At 38.3% G+C, this 20,914-nt stretch overlaps 1 protein-coding gene across 7 annotated transcripts in view; it reads right to left on the bottom strand.

Annotated features, from left to right (window-relative positions):
- The window catches only part of CNKSR2 (connector enhancer of kinase suppressor of Ras 2), a 216,179-nt gene that overhangs the window by 125,548 nt on the left and 69,717 nt on the right, over positions 1 to 20,914 (bottom strand). For all 7 annotated transcript variants that reach the window (XM_052793909.1, XM_052793910.1, XM_052793911.1 and 4 more), the window contains exons 5-6: positions 14,621 to 14,662; positions 3,263 to 3,382 (exon numbers count right to left, since the gene is read on the bottom strand). In XM_052793909.1, coding sequence (XP_052649869.1) covers positions 3,263 to 3,382; positions 14,621 to 14,662 — 162 coding nt within the window. The remainder of the gene's footprint in view (positions 1 to 3,262; positions 3,383 to 14,620; positions 14,663 to 20,914) is intronic.

Below are 20,914 nucleotides of genomic sequence, written 5' to 3'. Positions count from 1 at the left end.
TCCAGCAAAAGGTATACAGTATTCTGCTTCTTTGCTAAATACACTCACTGTTTTCAGTCAAGCAGTAATATTTTTAAGTCTGTTTCCTGGTAAAAGATACCACCTAAGCTAGTTAGTTTTGTCTCTTTCTAGAACATCAGTAGTGTAAAAACACACAAAATTGAATTCTGCTTACTGATACAGATGAAACAACTTCCAAGTCCTCAAAAGAAAGAAAAAAAAAAAAAGTGATTACACATGGGACCATGCTAGTGATTGCAAAGCTGACCACATTAATCCATTTTAGGACTTTTAAAATCATTTTCTACCCTGACAACTCCCTTTGCATCCTTACTTCACAGCCACTGCAGGCTGTATCTCTTCCCACAGCAATACCCACTGGAGAACACGTGTATGCAGCCAGTCACATAACCACACCTGGGCAACAGACCAGGGATAGAGGAAAAAAAAAAAAAAAGGAAAAAAAAAAAAAGCCATACCAAAATCCACCCATAACATTGCTTTACCCAGTACACAAGAGTTTCCCCACATCACACCCTAATAACATTTTCTGCTTGCCAGATCATTTAGTCTGTTTTTCTGATAGGTGTTAGCTAGTTTTAATACCTATAAGACATTATAAACCCTGCAACACATTTACCTGTTCTTTCTGCATTAAGGTATTAGTCTGACAACTTATATTTACTTCTGACTGATACTTACGTTTCCACAAGAAAAGATCAAACATAGTGAAGGAACTGTTTGTGCTGATTTAAACATCCTGATAGTGCTCTAATCGGTTTTCAGTTGTAAAAACTCCAACCATTTTCTCAATTCCATATATATAAGTAAAGTTTAGGGAAATAGCATTATTTTCCAAACTTTTTATTTCCTTCTCTTCTCCTTTCCTTTTACTCTCCCTGATCTACTTTAGCTTCTTAGATATTAAATTTGAGACATGTTATATATTTTGTTTATTCTAGGTGACAAAAAAATCTTCCCAGTTAGCAGCCATCCTTGTCCTTTTCTTTCTGCTTGAGGTCTTTCCATCTTTATAGAATATTTTATTTAGTGGTCAGTAGAGCCAGCACAGAACTGTCATGTGGGACAAAAATCTAGAATAAAGTTGACAATAATCCATTTTTCCACCTCCATCGTTGCACAAATCCTGGGAGAAGGTCCAGAAGTTATCAAGCTTCACATTCATCCAAGCGCTCCTGATGTGCAGAGGATATTCACGACTCCAAGCTCCACCATCAATTCTTAAACTGACACACATAGCACTCAATGGGGAGGTACTGATACGCATTCACTGTGTCTTAATTGAAAGATATTAGTTTAAAAACCAACCAACCAAACCAAAGCCCAACAACCCAAAAGCAAAGCTTTCATATAAAGCACCAAGAGCAACCTGACAAAGATGATCTGTTAGTACGATTGGCACTGTAACAAACTGAAAGGTATGATATTCACCCTTCTGGCGCAAATATATTGTCCTTGGTTCCTGCTCTGGAGAGCTCACAATCTAGACGAGACAGCACAATACAGAGACAACAAAATAGTGGCATGCAGGCAAGGATGAAGGGGAAAAAATATAACCATATCAGAATAGCATTGTATCCTTCTAAGGCTTCTATCCTGCACAGTTGGTACCTTCCATTTTTTAAAAATACATGTAATTATTTTTATGACAATGACACAGTAGTCCTCAGTCAGCATCAAGACCCTGTTCAGTTGGTTCACAAACACATATTAAAAGAAAAAGCCCTGCCTCAAGAGCTTCCAGTTTAAACACACAAGACAGACACAGGGTGTAGAACAGAGGCACAGAAGGGGAAGAGATTCTCTATCTCATCAGCTACCCAGCAGGAACAGACCCATGAAATACATTCTTATTTACAAAAATACCACTCAACATTTTTCTGTCACTGGGGATTAACCCTACACAAAGACTTAAATGAGGAAAAAAACCCAACAGTCACAAGACAGAAAGGAAAAGAAATAAAAGTTCAGATAAAAATGGACAGAACTCCAAAAAAGGTGATCGAGAGAAAGGGGAAGAAGATTTTTTCATTACAATAGAAGATAGGATTTCAAAAGGTTGACTGTAGCAAGCTGGTGGAAGAGTTAAAATTACAGGAGAAAGAGAGGGAGGAGAGAATCCATGAAAAGTTGAAATCCTGGAGGACTAGTTTGAAAAGGATTCAGAGAAAAAAGAAAGCCAGTGGAGGAAGGGAAAACAAATAGCAGACTAAAAAAAAGGATAGGACAATATTTACTCATCCAAATGGGGTTCTTCTCATATTTTAATTGTGATTTTCCAAAAGAATGGAAAATTAATTTAGTGTATAATTGCCCTAAATACCTTGGCGTACCAAATTTGTCAAAAAACCAAACCAAACCCCAAACCCCAACAACAACCAACCCACAAACCAAAATACTCTCCAAAACTACACCATTCAAACAACTTCAAAAACCTGCTGCAAAGAGTACAGCAGTCGTCCTTCTTATTCAAGAGAATGGAATGAGAATAAACTTGGGCAGAAGTTGCAAAAGCTATTTCATTAGGCAAAAAAATGGTTAACTGTGTTCTGATCACCCTCCACTACCTCCAGGGATTGTGGGAAAAGATATTACTAGTGATGTATAGTCCTACAGCTGTAATTGTTATCAGTGTTGGTTTTTTGCATGCAGTGGGTGTCGGATACTTGACTAAACAAAAGATCAATGGTCAACTCTTGAACAACAAACACTGGATGGCTGCACTGAGCCTTTACAAGGACCTGATCAAGCATGCAGAGTTCTTGCAATAAAATTCAATAAGCTACTTCTCAGCAGTGCTGTAGAGCCCTTGAATAACTTAGAAAATGGCTTTATATCCCAGAGATACTATGAAGCATATTCCAGAATTTGACAGGTTTTGTGCATAAGCCCACGCAAACTTCTTGGTTGAGTTGATCTTAGTAATTTAAATCCCTTCAGACTTCAAGATCCTAGAACAACCTGAACCATTTTTCAGAAGATGGTATAAATGGCAAGAACTTCTCGCTCATTTCTCCTTGTTCACTAAACTCTTCGCGTACATCGGTCAGCCTTACAAAATACTTTCCTGTTGGCCCAGCCGTATGAGAAACCAAACTAGCATGAGAAATCAAACTATTTTCAGACTTTAAAATAGAAAAGGCTAAAAACGTCCCATTGCTTTCCATATATAAAACTTATTTTAGAAAAAAATCACTTTCTCATCCTGGATGATGGGTTTGATTAACTGCGTACTTCTTACCAGCCCTTCACTTGGCTTGATGTTTGTAAGCTGGATCACTTCAAGGTGGGCAGACTGGGAAACCAGCGGATCAGAAGAGAGCGAGATAATGTGATCACAGACGCCAGAGAGAGTTTTACACTAGGAAAGAAAAAAAAAAAAAAGAAAAAGAAATGTCACAATAAGCATACCATTGCTATTTGCATATCAACCTACAATTTAAACCATTGTGTTTTTAAAGTACATATTAAATCACACAGCTGAATCTACAAGGCAGAGGGAATGAAGGAGGAGGGGAAAAAGGCCTCAGTCAGCAGCACGATCCAAAATCCGTTTTCTGTGATGACCCCGAACTGACACAGTGTCGGAGCAGGGAAGAACAAGAAGCAAATGCCTTTGCATCCGAGTAGAGAGAGGGGCTGGAGGAGCTGCTCCCGTGCCCTCCGGGGGTTCGGTGCCCTGCCCCGAGCGGTGCTCGGGCGCGCAGGCAGCGCGTGGTGAGCTCCCACCCCGCTCTCTGCGAAGGCATTAAGCGTCCCCAAACCTCACTAATTTCCACTGAATGTGCAGATGTTCGGCACAGATGAAAATGAGACTCTTAACGATGATGGGTAACTCCCATTAACTCTGAAGTTTATCCTATACTAATAAAACAAGCTAATTGACTTTGGACTGCGTTTCTCATGTTCTACTGCTGCCAAGCATGATTTACTATTGCAGGCATGAAGATTACAATAAATAACCGCTTCACGACGGGCTAATTCTTAAACCTGTTATCCTTGGCAGCCTCTTCACACCAAGACAGAAATAAAAAAGCTTCCAAAAAGGCTGAGACTGTCAAACGGGTACTGTGTATCTCCTCATCTCTCACTCCCTGAACACCCTCTTCTCAGAAGCAGGGAAGCTGCAATTTTTTCCTATCATTCTCTCTCAGCAAGTGATTTTTGAGAGTTTCAGTGTTTTCTGTGAAGTCTCCTTTCAGCAACTAAAACTGATTTCCCAGTTCAGGTTTCCAAACACGTGTTTTGTCAGCAAATTCAGGGATTAGGACATTCTTCTGGTCCCAAAACTGTAGGTACCTCCAAAACCAATTAAGAACCAGCTTAACTGCTCTTAAACTCAAAAGATGAAAACTAACCAGTCTCCTCAAACGACTGAAACACAACTGCACATGACTGCTGCACCAACCACTCTTCCAAGATTGCAAAGCATACTTCTTAAAGTAAAAAATTTCTACAACAATGCTATGCAAAAATAATATAAAACTGGATATAACCACCTTGCCAAATCACCGTTTTGAATCCAAATGCCAAACTACAAATATCTTATGTAAAAAGGAAAGTAAAAAAACTTAAGTGATAAAAGCAAAAAAAAAATATCCAGTGACAGTGAAAGCTCAATCCTGTTACAGAGCATTACACTGGGATCTTCTCATCTTTAAATTATTTACAAACAGTTGGAAGTTTAGGTTTGTACATAAATGCCTTATTTTATTGAACAATAACGTTTCAGAATAAATAAACAAATCAGAATCAAATGTAAAATGTAACAAAATTTTTATTACCAACATGACTTTCTTCCAGAGATAGTATTACCTTCAAGCATAGACACCCCCCCCCCTTCCACTTTATCTGCATTTCATGATGCAGAATCATTACTGAAAAAAGGAAGCCAAGAAATATATAAAATGGGGTTAAGAATGTTTTGTGCTTTACCTGAATTAGGAATAAGTAAAAAAGTGAAAAAGTGAACTTTATTGCAAAATTAGTTCTTTACAGCTTTTTGGATACAAGAACGTTGCTTTGAACTGACATTTTTAAAAGGTAAAAATGATATAAAATTCCATAATAAAAATGAAAGCTTAGATTTCCTGTTTGATTGGGATATTTAATACAATGCTGGCATGTTATTCATATTTTCACCTCTCTTGTAACTGCACTGACAATTACTGAAAAATTACTGTTAGAAAACTACAGAACACTCAGCTCTCCACACGCAAAGTGAAGAGACCTACATTATAAATCATTCTCTGGTGATGAAAACCGAATTTTTCATATATCTTTAGACTTGTATTCACCCACCTATTCTTCCTATTAATCTCTTCTAAAACTACTATATTTATGGGGTCCTTAGCAGGTTCAGAGAAACTTCTATTTACAATGAATTAATGTATGATTTTTTTCTGTTGCATTGCAGAGAGATGCCAAAACACACAGAAAAGGAGTTCTCCTACCACCTAACACGAAGTATGCCATTTCAAGGTCACAGACGTGGCTCCTCATTAAAAAAAGTCCTCGGCTGCCTTGACGGATGATGGGGAAAAGGGAGGAGTGAGGCAAGTCCAGGATGTGGCATGGAACAGAAACCTAAGCTGAGATGCATTAAATAGCTCCCTGGAGCAGCCGCTCTCCCTCTGTCTCTCCGTGAGAGGGGTACAGACACTCTATACACTAAGCCTATGGAGATCAGCATTCCAGTATGGTTATATTGGTGGTAATCCTGAAACAAAGTGGTGTGAATATTCCCCAAGAGGAGCTCTGGGAATACGGAATGCCAAAATCACCAAGTTACTACAATAAAAAAATCTGCCATATGCTTCTATGCATTTCTAAAAGATGATTGTCTCTTGGGTCTTGCAGCTTTCTTTCCATCTTAGAGATTCATACTGCCATCCAACAGAACGTTAACGTGCCCATTCTAAGCGCAATAAATGAGCGGCAGCAAAGTCCCTAGAGAAGACCCTACGATTAGAGGATGCTCTTTCAGATTAAGGCTTCAAATTCAATGACCTTTCCAAAACGTAAACACTCATTCAGCATGCGGGGATGCATACATAACTGTCTTCCTAGAAAAATGGTACTTAGGGGCAAAACTCTGCTGCGTTATTACAAAATCTTTTCCACTTCATGAGCACCCAGATCTCTCCAGGGCAAAGACGAAAGTTGAAGACAAAGAACTTTTAAAGCTCCATTAAATGTTATCAGGTTTATTACCATATATTAGTATCAGAGGTGACTGGAACCAGCAAAAGAAAACAGAAGGTACAGAAAAGTGAAAACAAAAGCTCTTGAAATATTTCTCTCAGTTTCTGACCAACAGAATTAGCTCTTTTTCTTCTATTAGAGCGCTAGCGGACCTGAGTGATTCAGTAAGACAACATGCCATGAACTAACTGCACCCTTTATGAGAGTTTCTCAAGAAACAGTCACTCCGGATAATGAAACCTAATCACAATATCGTCTGCTTAGTAATTATGGAATAGTTCTGTCCAGCAAACTCATTTCATTAAAACATGTTTTGCTTTGCTTATGAGAACTTTGCAGGGGAAAGGATGTTTGCTGTAGGAGGATTTTGAATTTAACACTCACTGCTATTACATAGCAAACCAGCATATTCACATAGCTTGGACTTCCAAGGAATGACTAGCTAATTTGTTTTTAATTAAACTCCTAATCTAGTTTCAGAATACTATGCATTTTAGTTCAGTTTTCCTGTTCCAGCATAATTTCAAGACTTTGGTAACAAAAAGCAATTGTTTTAGAAGATGGGCCTGGATTCTGCCCAACCATCCAAAACTTTCAGCTGCTACGAGAAAATATCTAAGAACTCCTTTAGTTTTCTTCTGAAAGTATAAGCAGCCTGTTTCTGTTAGAATACTTATGGAAACTTAGAAGCTTCCCTTAACTATTATACATTTAAATAATTTTGGTTAAATACTCCTTGGTTAAAGGGTTGGACTGTAAGTACGATCAAGTGTCTATTGGGCTTGCGTGAAAGGCAAATTTTCATGAACTCTGTGCTTGCCCACAGCCAGGACAGCAAGGGGCTCACTCGTACACAGCAGGCACCCCCTCCCCACTGCAGAGAGGGTACACGGGCTCTCACTGGAAACACGTCCAGAGGCTGACACAGGCAAAATCATGCATTTTTCCTTGCTTTTACTCTCAGAAACATCTCGTTCATGGTTTGTGGATTGGGGTTTTTGGTGTGTGTGTGCGTGTGTCTGTGGAGGATGGGAGGAGGAGGAAGAGGAGGGAAATTCAGCCCCAGGAGCATCTGGGAGCTTGCATGGCTCTGGAACACATCCATAGGGTACAGCCATGTCAGTTTACAACAGAGTTTAACCAGTGGCTCTGAACGTAGTTACCGTCCAGTTCCTGCCCAGATTACTGCTGTTGACTTCATTGGCCAAGGCTTTTTAATATACCAATCAGCATAAATCAGCATACAGACAAAACAGCCTTTTCACCAGGAGCATGCTTCCTCCCCATTAGGCCTCTTTATGGAAAAAGACCTTGGACCTATTCAGTGGATCAGGACCTTCCATGGCAAAGATGCTGCCACATGGCACAGGAACAAACTTAAATTAAGAGGCAACATGCTGTTGTATTTAGAAAGTTCCCAAGTAAACCATCTTTGACTTCTCTACGCTCCTCTTCCTAAACAGGTCACACTGTGGCCCATTAGGTTCATTCCATACTCATTCAAGCAACAACCCTACCTAAACCTAGTTATGTCCGACGTTACTTCACTTCCAGCTTGACTGAATTTTCCGTAAGCTCCCCAGACTTCACTGGAGCTTTCACCTTGGCAGATGCAAAGCCAATTTGACAAATTATGTAGGTGCGAGAAATACAGGGGGGCTATTATTTCATTTTTATTATTATTACTATTTATTTATAAAAAGTTTTAAAATTATTATTTTATTTGATGGAAAGTAATGGACTGACACAATATTTTGCATGTAGGCTACTCAATTAATTTGAGTGGAAGAAAAGCATACAAACAGTGCACTTTTGCTACTCATTTTGTTCCTAAGAATTTATGAACACATTATTTTTCAGCACAACTATTCAGCACAAGCTGTATCGTAGACGTGTGTTTTAGTTTCAGTAAAATCAGATGACAGTACAACTCACCTTTTCTCTCAAATGGTAGTTACCTTTTGTTACTTTGTAGAACTACATTTCTGTTCATGAAAACATTGTTAATGAGATCAGGATCCTTTATCTTTTGTAACTGTTGATTCCCTGCTGCAATGCAGTACTAGCTACAGTAAGACACACAGAAAGATGAGCATCCAATTGCTCCTACAAAAATCAGCAGGCATTAAAAATGCTCGGCCTTTCTCAAGCTGCACTCAGCTTTCAGTGTGCAAGGTATCAGAACAAAGGAAAAGGATTTGGCCAGGCCAAAAAAAAAAAGCAAGTTATAGAAGATTAACTGAGAGAAATCAACAGATGATTACATTTCCTCCTTTTATCTCACAGTCCCTGTTCTCTCTATAAGCCTTACAGCGATGACTTCAGTTCTCTCTTGCAGAACTCAACGCTGCACTTTAGTAATAAATTCTCCTCTCTATTCAGTGACAAACTTATAATTGCAGATTGAAGCTGCACCACAGTCTTTATGTACAAAGCTAAATGATTCAGAGGAGGATGAAAAATATCACTGCACAGCATCTAGTTGTTTGGTAGAAATTCAAGGGGAAACATTTTCTTTCACTCAGTAGGCAACTAGTTTATGCCCCAGAGCATGAAGGATGAAAGATAATACTTAGTTTCTACCTGTATTTTTGGACTGTAGTCTACCAATATCTAACAGATTTTCCACAGTCGCTCCTTCTTTCCGCCAGGGGGATGAGGACCTAAAGGTGACTAAATTAGATTTGTGTCTGTTCCGATTCTCTGTGGCTACTTCAGTCTGTGCTGGGAAAAGGTCTGCCTGCTGCGGCAGACTGGAAGCAGGCAGGGACACGGCTACAGCTTCAGAGGGCTCCACAAGCCGTGGCCTTTCCTCAAACCGTCCATCTGTTACCTGTTCGATTCGGGCAGCTCTAGGGTCACCAAGCATTTCTGGTCATGCAGACAGACTTGGGTTTGCTCCTGTCCTTAATTTTACCCAGGCTAGTGACCAAGCTTAAATCTATCTTGCCAAGTATTTGCAATACTGAAGCATCCTGGCTTAAACACACTCCCAGGGCTGAGGGCAAGAAAAGCACCAGCCTCCCCATCAACTCTCTCACCTACGTCGTCTGAATGAGGGATAAGATGCCAGTAAGACACACAGACATTCAGGGCTAAAAGTAAGGAGAAAATGTCTTGGCAATGTTAAGTTTAATCTGTTTGCCAAAAAAAAAAAAAAAAAAAGCTTGGTTAGTTACAACTGACCAAGATGAAGCAACTTGCTACATGAGCATTCAGGGTGAAGTCTAACCAGTTAGCTTAAGCCAAACCAAATAATTATTAACCAATTAATTTTAGTCCAAAACATTTGTTACTGCAGGCAGTACATCAGTAACTCCAGCAATCTTAGAACCAACTGGGCCTGGACTTCCATTTGTATATACGTGAAGTTTAAACAGTGAACTAAATCTTATTTTGGATGCAGAAAGAGAGGCTTCTATTGGAGTCAAGTTTGCTGGGCCCAATTTGCAAGGTATAGACTCTTGAAGGGAAGAAGGTGGTTACTTTTTCTTTTTTTTCTTTAATAAGACTATAAAAATGATACCTTTGACAACGCTTTTTTAGTCGATTATAGTTCTGTAACACAAATATTCAAATATAGTGGGCAGGGATGAATTATCATCACTGTGGTTTCTGCAAGGCTCTTAGCAAAAAGAGAACATTCTGATCCACTACTTGTTCTTTCCTTTTTCAATTTAGAAACTCTTTTTAAATTTAAATAGCTCATTTGTTTTTCAAAAACTTCTGAAGAGTAACTTCACTCTGCAGTTCTACTTTCTATGGTTTTCCAATTCAATAAAACTGTATTTTTTTTTCAGGAAAGCAGCGTAATTTTAAGAAAGTGAAATTCCTTAGGAAAACATTATCATAGAATTAAACTAAAAAGAAAATACAGTTAAAACTTATTATTAATCTGACTGGAGCCCAGCTTCTACTTTCTATAATTAGCCCTTCTTGCTTTGCTCTCACTTAATACTCTACTGCTTCACATGGATTAATCTGAACTAGATATTTCCATCATATACAGCATTGAACAGCTGGATGGAATCAATGAATTATTCTTCAAAGATTTTAAAGCTCCATTCAGACTTTCACAACGATTAACTTATAACTCCCCAAATAAGCAGAACTGATACCTTTTTAAGCTGACCAGTTTTCCATACGTTTTATCATCTCAAGTTAAATCAATATAAAGATTCTAAATATAAACTAGCAAGAGCATACTACTTTCCAATTTTGAAGCGAGCACCACACCTATGGCTTATTCTTTCATATTCAGGCCCACTGTATTTTAAAACATGTTCTTCTTAAGTTAATATTTGCTATTGCCATCTACTTCTGTTGGTATTATTTTCTGGTGGTATTTACTTACAGTTTATATTAATAAATTTTTATAATTATTATTATTATTGAAATATTTATTTATTACATCACTTAGTGAGCAAAAGGTAACCTGGCAAAAACATACCGAGAAATGAAGTGGCAGAAATATGAAGCGTTTTTCTATATTCATGAATACTTCAGAACCATCAACATTTTAATGAGCAAAACCCAGCACATTATTCCTGTGGTTTTATGCTGCTTATTCCACAGAAACCAAATATTTCTGTGAACGAATTCACAGGAAAAAAGAAAACAAAATTAAGAAAGATAGTCTTTAAAATAATTGTTTCAACACACCTGCAATTCTAGGGCAGAAAATTACAGAAGAGACATTTTTTTCCCAGACACGCTTTGCAACTCCATTTAGAAGAAGTAAACAAGTTGAAGTAGGTAATTTCTTCTTAAAAGTTCATCATCAGTTTTCCATAAGACCTTTTTACTTTAGATACACTTTATGCATTTAGTTGAATAACACAGATTAGTTTACTACTAAACCTAATATTGTGAGTGACAATCAAAATGCTTTTATATAGCACTTGAAACTCAAATTGCTTGGAGTAAACAAATATTTAAATATTTCTTGCTTGAATATAAGCTGAAGCTATACATCTCTGTCTCCACAGAATACCATTTCTTAAACATATCAGTGATATCTAAAAAGCTAACATCTGAATAAGTTTATTGCCGTTAAGACACACCATCTTTGGACAAGGTGATTCAGCAGTCTCTCCACATGAACACCCACACTGCCATCTCTGAAAGAAAGAGGGCATTCATTTGCTTTTCAAAAGAAATTACTGCCATTAGAATATGAGCACATTAACTATTTTTTGGCCCTACCTAATTAAAGCAAACCAGTCGGTCATTTAATTGAGGATCTTGCCTTTGTTGAGCGACATTGCCTACTCCACCACGCGTTAGAGGAAAGCGTGAAGACTCAGCGACGGGTCACCTCTGGAGCTACCCGCGTGTGCCCTTCGGGAGCTGCAGAGTGGTCTCACATCCCCCGCCTGTGCCCACGCACCCTCTTGCCCCCCGATTTGGCACGAAGTAGGCTTGCTCCAGGGGGAACGGGGCAGCATCCCCACAGATGCGTGCCCACAGAGCGCCAGCCCCTGAACCGCCGCACGCGAGCCCGAAGTAACACTTTGAGCCACGCGAACAATGGAGATGTTCGACCCAGAACACAGGTTCAACCTCGACTAAACCACTGGACCACCAAGAGGTCATGCGGACAAAAATCAGCTACTTGGATCTAACGATCTGCTCCTAAGGTGGTAAATGTCTTGGTGTCCTAAAGAATAAGAGTACATAAGTGTCATTTAATTTATTTTAACTTCTGTAGCTGTAGTTCTTTTTTACTTACGCAAGAAGGATCTCTTAAAATTTGACTTCAATCCCTAGTGGGAACAATACCTTGCAACAAGGATTTCCTTAGGCTAATTGCATGAATTGCTAATTAGTTGTAAGTCACTGCCTTTCACTTTTGTGAGGAACCTTGTTTCCTTGTGTTATGAAGAGAATGTGGTACGTGAAAATCATACGGGGTGAGCCCACGGTTTTGAATTCAATTTCCTCTCCAAGTCATCCCAGCAAACACAGCTATATGTCGGTATCTGATGATTCAAAGGCAGCTGGATGCGAAGCTGGCAAGTCACCGCTTCTGTTACCTCCAAGAGGTTGCACAGTTTGCAGATGGGAAATGTACTCAGAAAATGGACTTGCAATAGCTCGGTCTTTGAATTTAAGAAGAGAGAATTTACTTTTTCTCTCTATAATATCTGTGTACATGTCCTCTCTTCCCAGTCTCTCCTAGTTCTCTCAGCATTTCTCAGGCAAGATTCTTTCTACACCTTTACCAAAATTTACTACTATTTTTTTTTTTAGAGAGAGAACCTTCTTTTATCATTCACCTCAAAATTTACTGGATGCACAGTCTGTAAGAGGAGATTTAAATTCTTAATGCCTCTCTAGAACATCTTTTATCTAGTTTGTACTCGTGCATTCAAATATTGTTAACTCATAAGGTATCTAACGTCCTCTCTTCTTTGACACTAGCATAAAAATACCACGCACTCTCTCAAGATTTGACATCAGTAGGCTTCTCCCCTCTTTTTTAATCTACCTGTTAGATTGCTCCTCCCCAGATTGTCTAATGGGCTGAAGCCACAACACATTTTTCAGTCTTCCAGGGAGACGGGTTAGAGGGAACTGTGACTGCTTTCAATTCCAAGTCTATCATCAACATTTTCAGTTGCACGTGTAAAATACTCCCTTTCATATTCAAAATATGATTTCAAATCCCATCTTTTAATTATTCAATCACAGATTTATTTCTTTCCTCGATTGCTTTTAGTTAGCTTTTGCCCCATGAAATCACATCCATCAGCTGAAATGTAACATGGTCAGAAATGATCCAAGTTAGGTGTAATACATATAGTCGTTTTTAATCCTAGGCTTCAGTAAAATGTTCAATGCTCTGTTCATGTTACCTTGCAAGCTTGAGCACTAAGTGTAGAAGCTAATTAAGCTCACCACAATAATACATATGTCCACCTGGCACCACAATCAAGTTACTAGGGATTAAAGAAATAAGCCTATGTAAGTCTGAATGATGTAAGATAATATAACTTTTGAAACCTGTCTCAAATTTGCGCACTCACATATCTTAAACGAATCCCTCTCGGTTTCCTCAAAATTTTTTGTTGAAGACTATATTAACTGATGCTTCATCAGCTCTAAACACTGCCAGCTCCCTTTACAATCCTTTTTGCTAATTTGTTAAAGATATATACTGTATATAGCAGATGTCAGAACTCTTGGCTCTTACAGCAGAAAACAAGCATGTATTGAAAACCAGGCTATATATAATGATTTCAAACTTACAGTACTTCAACTTTTGCCAAGATTATGCAATTAAGAACTTCATTACTTAAACTTGCAGAGATCAGCCTAGAAAGATGATGATGTCAGCCTCACTAAAATTGTTAATTCTTTGTGTCCCACAGGGGAAAAATGTCAGTGAAACTTAAAAATACAAGGAGACATTTTATTCCACATCACTGTGAAATAAAAGCATCAAAAGCTTATAGAATTCAGCTTGCCAAGCATTTGATATGGGAGCACTGGAAAAAAAATAAAAAAGTATAGCAAAATTTACCAGGAAGCTCACCTTTTAAAATAAAGAAATGCAGTATTTTCTTGCTTAAGCTCCGATAATAAGAACAGTAAGATATCAAAACCTACCTAAACGTGAAATACAGTGAATAAATTAAACCAATTCACTACTTGCTCTTAGGAAGAATATCTTCGTATCTAACTTTTAGAAACAAGTATTAACTTAATAGTCACTAAACTACAGCCACAACATGAAATGCAATTTAATATCTAAAACTTGGGTGCAATTTTCAGACAAAGTTTACTCAAGCTTTTGACTCGCCATCCACCAAAGTACCGGCCTTTCAAACTCTTCCTGTGTTCTGCTGCCCTGATAACTTTCATCTACTTTATTTATTATCAATAGCACCACAGATTCTGGGAACAGACCATTGTATCTGTGCTGAGAATTCAAAAGGAAAGAATTGCATTAATTTTCCTACCACTGGACTAGCTCCATGTTCCTATGAGAAATAAAGCTATATAAATGAAGCTATATCACTAACATAAACATATATGATTTCATAGAAGCCTAGCAACCAGCTCTTTCAAAAAAAAAAAAAAAAAAAAAAACCCAAACAAAACAACTGACCATTTTTCAAAATCATTCTTCTGACCATGGTTTACAAGTAACAGATGGGCCTGAGCCAGACAAACATGAGCCCTTGCAAAGTTCCTGGCTTCTCATATGCTGAGTTCAGCTTCCATAACATCATTACCTATTCACAAGTAATTCTACACATTCACTCACTCGCACCCAGACTAGCTCATTATCACACTGGCACTGCATAGAAAAAGCACAAAACACACAGCTCTATAATTCTATGTAGTCTGTAGAAATATATTTATTAATAGAAATCCAAGCACTACTCACCACATGAAGAATTTTATTCTCTGTTTCATATACCGTGCAATCCTGAAAAAGTAAAGCAGAAAAGGCAGGTTTAATTGATCCAATCATTCACCTAGATTTATCCTTAAAAAGAATTAAACTGCATTGACAAGTCTTTAGGATGAAACAAAAGATTTCAGAGCCTCAAACAGAATGGAAAGATTCATGTAATCAAAGTGAGAAGCCACCACAGAAAGGAAATACTGGTAAATGTTTCACCAGTTCTTGTTCCTTCCTTCCTTGAGACAGATAACGACCTTCCTCCACTTTACATCCTTTTGGCACATAGCAGCTAGCCACGTGTATGCCAGGCAAGTGGCTTCAACCACCAGTCCCTGGCCATGGACAAAAATGACCCGCTTCTAGCAGTAACACTGAAAAACAGAGGTACCAGCAATAGCCTTAAGTAACTGAGAAAGAAAACTAAGCTGAGCTGAACTGACATGTTTGCACACCCTGCCAAAGAAGAGGAGGAAAACCCTGGGAGGAGGAAGAAGAGAAAAGGGAACCACTGGTTGTTTATAACACTCCATGTAATGGGAGGGAAGACAAATGTGGAATACAAAACGCACGGGAAACTTGAGTTGGACCGTCTTATTACATACAGCCTGCTGGGAACTGCGTGCACATTGTTGTCACCTTATGTAGCACGTGAGGCAGTTTCTATAAGCAAGACTAACAGATGGGACGCTGAGGGCTGTGAAAGTTTTTCTGACAGGCCAAAATCTCAGTGGATATGGAGAAATGGAATTAGTAAGGCAGAAAGCACGTGAAATACAACCAACATTGGTGAAAGAACCACTCTTTTCTAGGTTCAGCAGATGCTGTAGCTTTATGGTAATTAGTGCAAGCTCTGTCTAGAACGGGTGCTTTATATCCTACCTAATAACTCACATGAAAAATGTGACTAAGTTTTCGTGTTTTAAGTCTCATTTTTAAATCAGTTTATCCCATTAGAAAAACAACTTTGTTATATGCAACTGTTTTAAAAAAAATGAACTTTTAATCCATGAAACACTTCCAGTGTTACTCAGGCAAGAAAAACCAATGTGTTCTTAAGCTTTTTATAAAGCAACCTATGCAGAAGCAGCAGGTTGATCGGGGAGTGTTTTCCTAATAACAGCTGTTGGCATTCAGGAAACATTTGCCAGTAAGTGCAGCCGGAAAGAAAATCTAACACGTTTAATTATATGCAGACATCAATGAAGTATTTGCAATCTTAGTAGCAAAACACACATTTCATCATTATATGTGGGAGGGCATGTAACATTTTCAGTCTGGATACATCTATGTTCTGCATGGTTTCTTATGAATCATTTTGCAAAAATAGCAGGAAGGGATTGCAACATTTATATTGAAGAAAAAAAGTGCTTTTAATCAGACATAATTATTTCACTGGTAATAGGAAGAGTTTACTATAAGTTTAAACATTCAGCTTAAAGAGGATATTGTTTGAGAAGTCTCACTACTAAGGGAAGAAGGATTCTGGGTTCTTAAACACTGTAGACGTTTATTACAACCAAGAAATCAGTGAATATCAGAGAAACATTGCTACATCCTTGAACTGAAACTCTTCCCCACAATCATGAAGGAAGCTAAAGAAATATGCTTACGTCTGACAAACCCAGAGTATATATAAAAAAATAAAGTATTTCTGAATCTACAAAAGACAGTAAAGCAAGTGGAAAACTTCTCAGGCATCCGGTCTATGCATAGGGGCAGGTGGCCTTACCCTTAAATCCTCTCCTCAACACACAGTTCCCTACAAATCCAGGGTCTGGGAAGAGGAATTGCTAAATGAGTTCATCACATAACAGACAGCTGGTTGTTGGTGCTACATCTTCATATTCAGGCAAGAGAAAAATTAACAGTTCAGTAAATCATAAAAGACAGAAAAACTGGAGGAGAGCAAACACAATGCTTAGGTAAAAAAACAATTCCAAAACATACGTTATCCATACATGAATGGCTCCAACTAAACACAATTCAAACAGGAATTCAGGGAAATGTGCAGGAATGCAAAGATCCATGCTGGCATTGCCCAGAGCAGCCCTGAAGTCTAGGATTCAAAGAAATCTAGAAAAGGTCACCAAGCTGATCCCTGCATTGCAGCAAGCTCGTTTTAACTTCCAGCAGCCACCCCTAGAGATGAGGCCTGAGACTGCTTCTGAGTGATCCCAAGAGCGAAAAGTGTATGTCACTTTCTTTCATAGTGAACAGTTTATTTCCCCTTAGACTTTTAAAGTCACTCCACTGCTTTGTGCTTTATCTTTAAGCAAGTGCTGAGGATAACAGTGGCCATCCTCTTCAAACATCCCTTAGGTAGAATGATAAGCTGAATGCTCATTACTGGGGGCCTTTACCATTTACAATTATTGCTTTTTCATACCCATTTCATTTCAACTAAAAGAGCTTAAAGCACTTGAGAACTATAAAAAGAGTCGCTAACTATGCAATTAGAAATGAATTTGTATTCTTAATAGCATACCACCCACAGCTGGAGAATCTCTTCCTTCCATACCTAGACTACAAGCCCCTATCTTACTCCTGAAAGATCTTCTTAAATATCTGTTTAACCACAGTATCAAAACATTGCAATTAAGGTAAGAAACAGATTTAACATGAACTTTTTTCTATTTTAGAAAAGCAGGAACACACAAAAAATCTGCAACCAAGCTTTACTCCTACACAAGCTAAAAATTTGCTATTCACTTAGTGAAACAATACTGTGATTACCCCTGAACTGAAATACACGGATACAGCAAGGAGGCAATATTATACTTTTACGTGTTTATTCTCTGAACTTCACACATATATTCACTGACAAACTATAAATAAAGCTAGGCTATAAGATCGTCATTTAACCAACCAAACAAAACTTCAGCTAAAACAGCATAAGGTTATCTTCTAAATGCGCATTATTTTCTAAAAGATTAATAACGCAGATTGCTACTAAAGCAACAAAAGCAGTTCTGTGTTAATTTATACTCCCTGAAGATGTAGTCAAATATTGGCCATTAACAGTTTCAGAGAAAAAAATGGGACAGCATCATCAGCAAAGAAAGAGACATAAAAGGGGAATATGGTGGAACAACTTAATTACTAATAGCAGATTTTCACGGTCACTCTTTCCAGCTCTGCCGGAGGCATCAAAAATGGCAAAAGTGACCTTTGTGGAGACAGCTGGAACTAGGCTAAGATCCTAAAAAAAAGGGAAACATGAGGTCCAAAACTGGAAGAAAAAGAACAACAAAAAAAAAAATGTAGTAAAGGAGGAAGATAAGAAGAGCAAGAAAAAAACCACAACAATCAGGGAGAGGATTTTTCTGCACTTTCAATCCCAGTATAATTTTGAAACCTATTTTTAAGACTAGCAAGTCCTGTGCTACACTGCAACTGAGAGGCATCACTTATATTTCTTTCAGAACTTCTGACCTTCATAACCACAATTCTGCATTATTTCTGCAAAAATTACAAGTTTTAACTGCAAAGATCCTATCATGATATCATAAGTAATAACTACTGAAGACATTTAAATTAAACCCACTGAATTAGACAGCACTGACTGGTGACAATGCTGCAAAATGTATACATCTCACCCCACCCTGCCCCAGACATTGCTAGAACAATTCACATGTGAGGCAACCTATACAGAATACAAATATTTGTGGATTTTATTTTCCAAAAGCAATGTTTATGATGCTTTATTTTTCCATTTTTTTCTTCTCCCCTCACTATTATTGCCTTCTTTTTAAACATTTGTCTTAGTATGTCACAGAATGGGGTCACCTAATTACACCAGCACTTTCCTTATCCTTTAGTCCTTTTCTTTGCAGCCGAGTTGATTAAATCTCAACTCAAAATGTGAAGTACTGAGATCTAGAAGACCTGCCAACTTATCCTACTGCTCATATATCCCACAGGGAAAAAACGTTCATGCAGTTCTCCAGTACTATAACTATGGGATAATATTCAGCAGAAAACACTTCTGGTTTTGCATATATATGATCTGGTTTACAAGTCCGAGTCGGCAACCTGTCAAATTACCTATTGCAATTACTTGTCAAACACTTCTCCTCTCAGGGTACTTGCAGGCTGTAATCTTGAAACGTACCATCGTTACCACTACTACCATTACTGTTCCTGGTTTTGCCACATATTCTAGGCAGCTGCTGCACTGCGCTTTTCTTGGCAACCTGAAGTTCCAGTCAGCTCCGTGACTTAACTTCAGAATAAAGTTACGCTAGCTCAGAAAATACAATATATACATACAAATAGTTAAGGGATACACAAAGGGAGAATTGCAGAAATATGTTTATTAGGTCTTTCAGCAACAAAGCAGCAACATTTCAGCATTTCCAGTAATCCTTAGATCAGAGTGCTCAAAAGAGAGCATGGACTTCTTTCACTGTATTTTCTTGTTCAGCAGAACGCCTTAGTTACTCATGTATATTTAGTCATCCTAATTAATTTTTTCCTCCAAGGCAAGGAAATTTCCTAGGCAAAACTGACACAGAGGCAGGTTACACCATTGTCAGGAACAAAAACCAGATCTCCTGATTCTCAGGTAACATGTTAGCCCAAAAATGTCCTTTGTGAATTCATACGACAGTAGCATTGCTCAAAAGCAGGCTGTGTGGTGCTACAGACTTGGAGCCCACTGGTGCACCTTGCAAAGAACAAGAGCTTGCCATGAGAGCGTTGGTTCTCCAGGCAGCTTCCAAGCTGCTTCTGGTGCAGCTTCTTCACTGTTTTTTTCATTTGTTTTCCTCTGCAGCCCAACTGAATTTACATGAAGGCAATTTACATATGTGTGTGTGTATATTGCACTGTTTTTACCAGTATTTTGCTGATAAAATGTAGGCAAGGTTAGGAACACAGTTTTAAAAGTGGTAGTGAAATTGCCTGGGAAATGCATCTTTCATAAGCAATCCCACACATCTTCCATGTCTAGTTTTAAGAGGGCAACAGCTAGATTTTATGTACTGCTTAAAAACAGATGTCTGATAGAATTGCTGTCACCATTATTTTGAAGTCACGCAAAATGTTCTAACTCCAGTTAGTAACTCCAGTTCTCTATTTGTAACAAAAATAATGAATTACATGACTGCTAAAAGAGGGTTCAGACTCTCATGCATTGCCAAACCTTTGGCATAAAATCTCTCTTGAGCAATGTAGCCATTGGTTGGAATTAAGCCAAGCCATCCTTTAAATCCCTTTGCTTTTCAAATTGATTAAAGCTGTAACTGAATCCTTTAATACCAGTATATGTCAAATGGATGGTCTGTCGGTCTTGCTACTTAGCAACAATAAAAAAAATAATTAACTTGAGAATGCTCAGATCATAACTCCCAGTCCCTTCAGCCTCAGCATCGCACCATCAAAATAAGTTGTTCTGGCTTCAGGGAGCCCACTCTGAGCCTGTTCAAGTGTCACTAGCTGTAGGGAATTTATGCCATTGGCTCTAGAAAGGTTCACCTGGTTTGAATTCTGCCCAATTCAGCTACAGCAAGACAGCCACAAGACTGAGGTTTGCTGGAGTCGTCACTGAAGGTTCTCACAAAAGTTCTCTACAACAATGATGACAAAGTCTAAAGCTTTGCCAATGCATGAAGAAGGCAAAAGTTTTATAGCTTTCATAGTACCTTCACTTATTATTGCCCTTCATCGCTTTTCTTGGACCAAGACAGTGGTACATATTTTCCAAACAGGTACAAGGGTAACATAGGTTGAGTTAATTTAGCCTTTCACTACTTAGAAAATGCATGGAAAATATATCTAATACAGCTGATGGCAGGATTAAACAATGACAGCTTTGAAAAAATGAACTTGATCAATATAATACGGGCTATGGCAAAATGCTGTGTTCTATAGAGCATTACGATTAGAAAACTGAAGGATATTAGGGAACTCTGCTCAGACTCTGATTTGCAGGTATGTCTGGGTAATTACTAGGATAATAAGATACAAATTGGCAGATATACAGCTCTGTTCAACCCTCTCCCTTCCAACCTCCCTTCACAAAAACAAGAAACAGAAAACTCCTAAATGCCCCCAAAGCTACAGAAGCTGGCAAGCAGGTAACGTTCTCCTCTGGCAACTGGCAAAGAATTAAGAGCATGACACAGGCAGAGGTTTCCGGAGGTGCTTGACCACATCTTAGATTTTAGGAGGTCTAGCAGGACTTTGGACACAAAAGGTGTGGGCCTTGGCGACACTGACAATTACAATGTTTGGAAGAGAGAGAGGGGAAGAGGAAATACCTTTTTCCTGTCT

Source organism: Harpia harpyja, chromosome 8, assembly GCF_026419915.1.
Source record: "Harpia harpyja isolate bHarHar1 chromosome 8, bHarHar1 primary haplotype, whole genome shotgun sequence".
Taxonomy (NCBI): Eukaryota; Metazoa; Chordata; class Aves; order Accipitriformes; family Accipitridae; genus Harpia; species Harpia harpyja.
The sequence above is the reverse complement of the archived record's forward strand: the minus strand, read 5'-3'. Positions and strand labels throughout refer to the sequence as shown.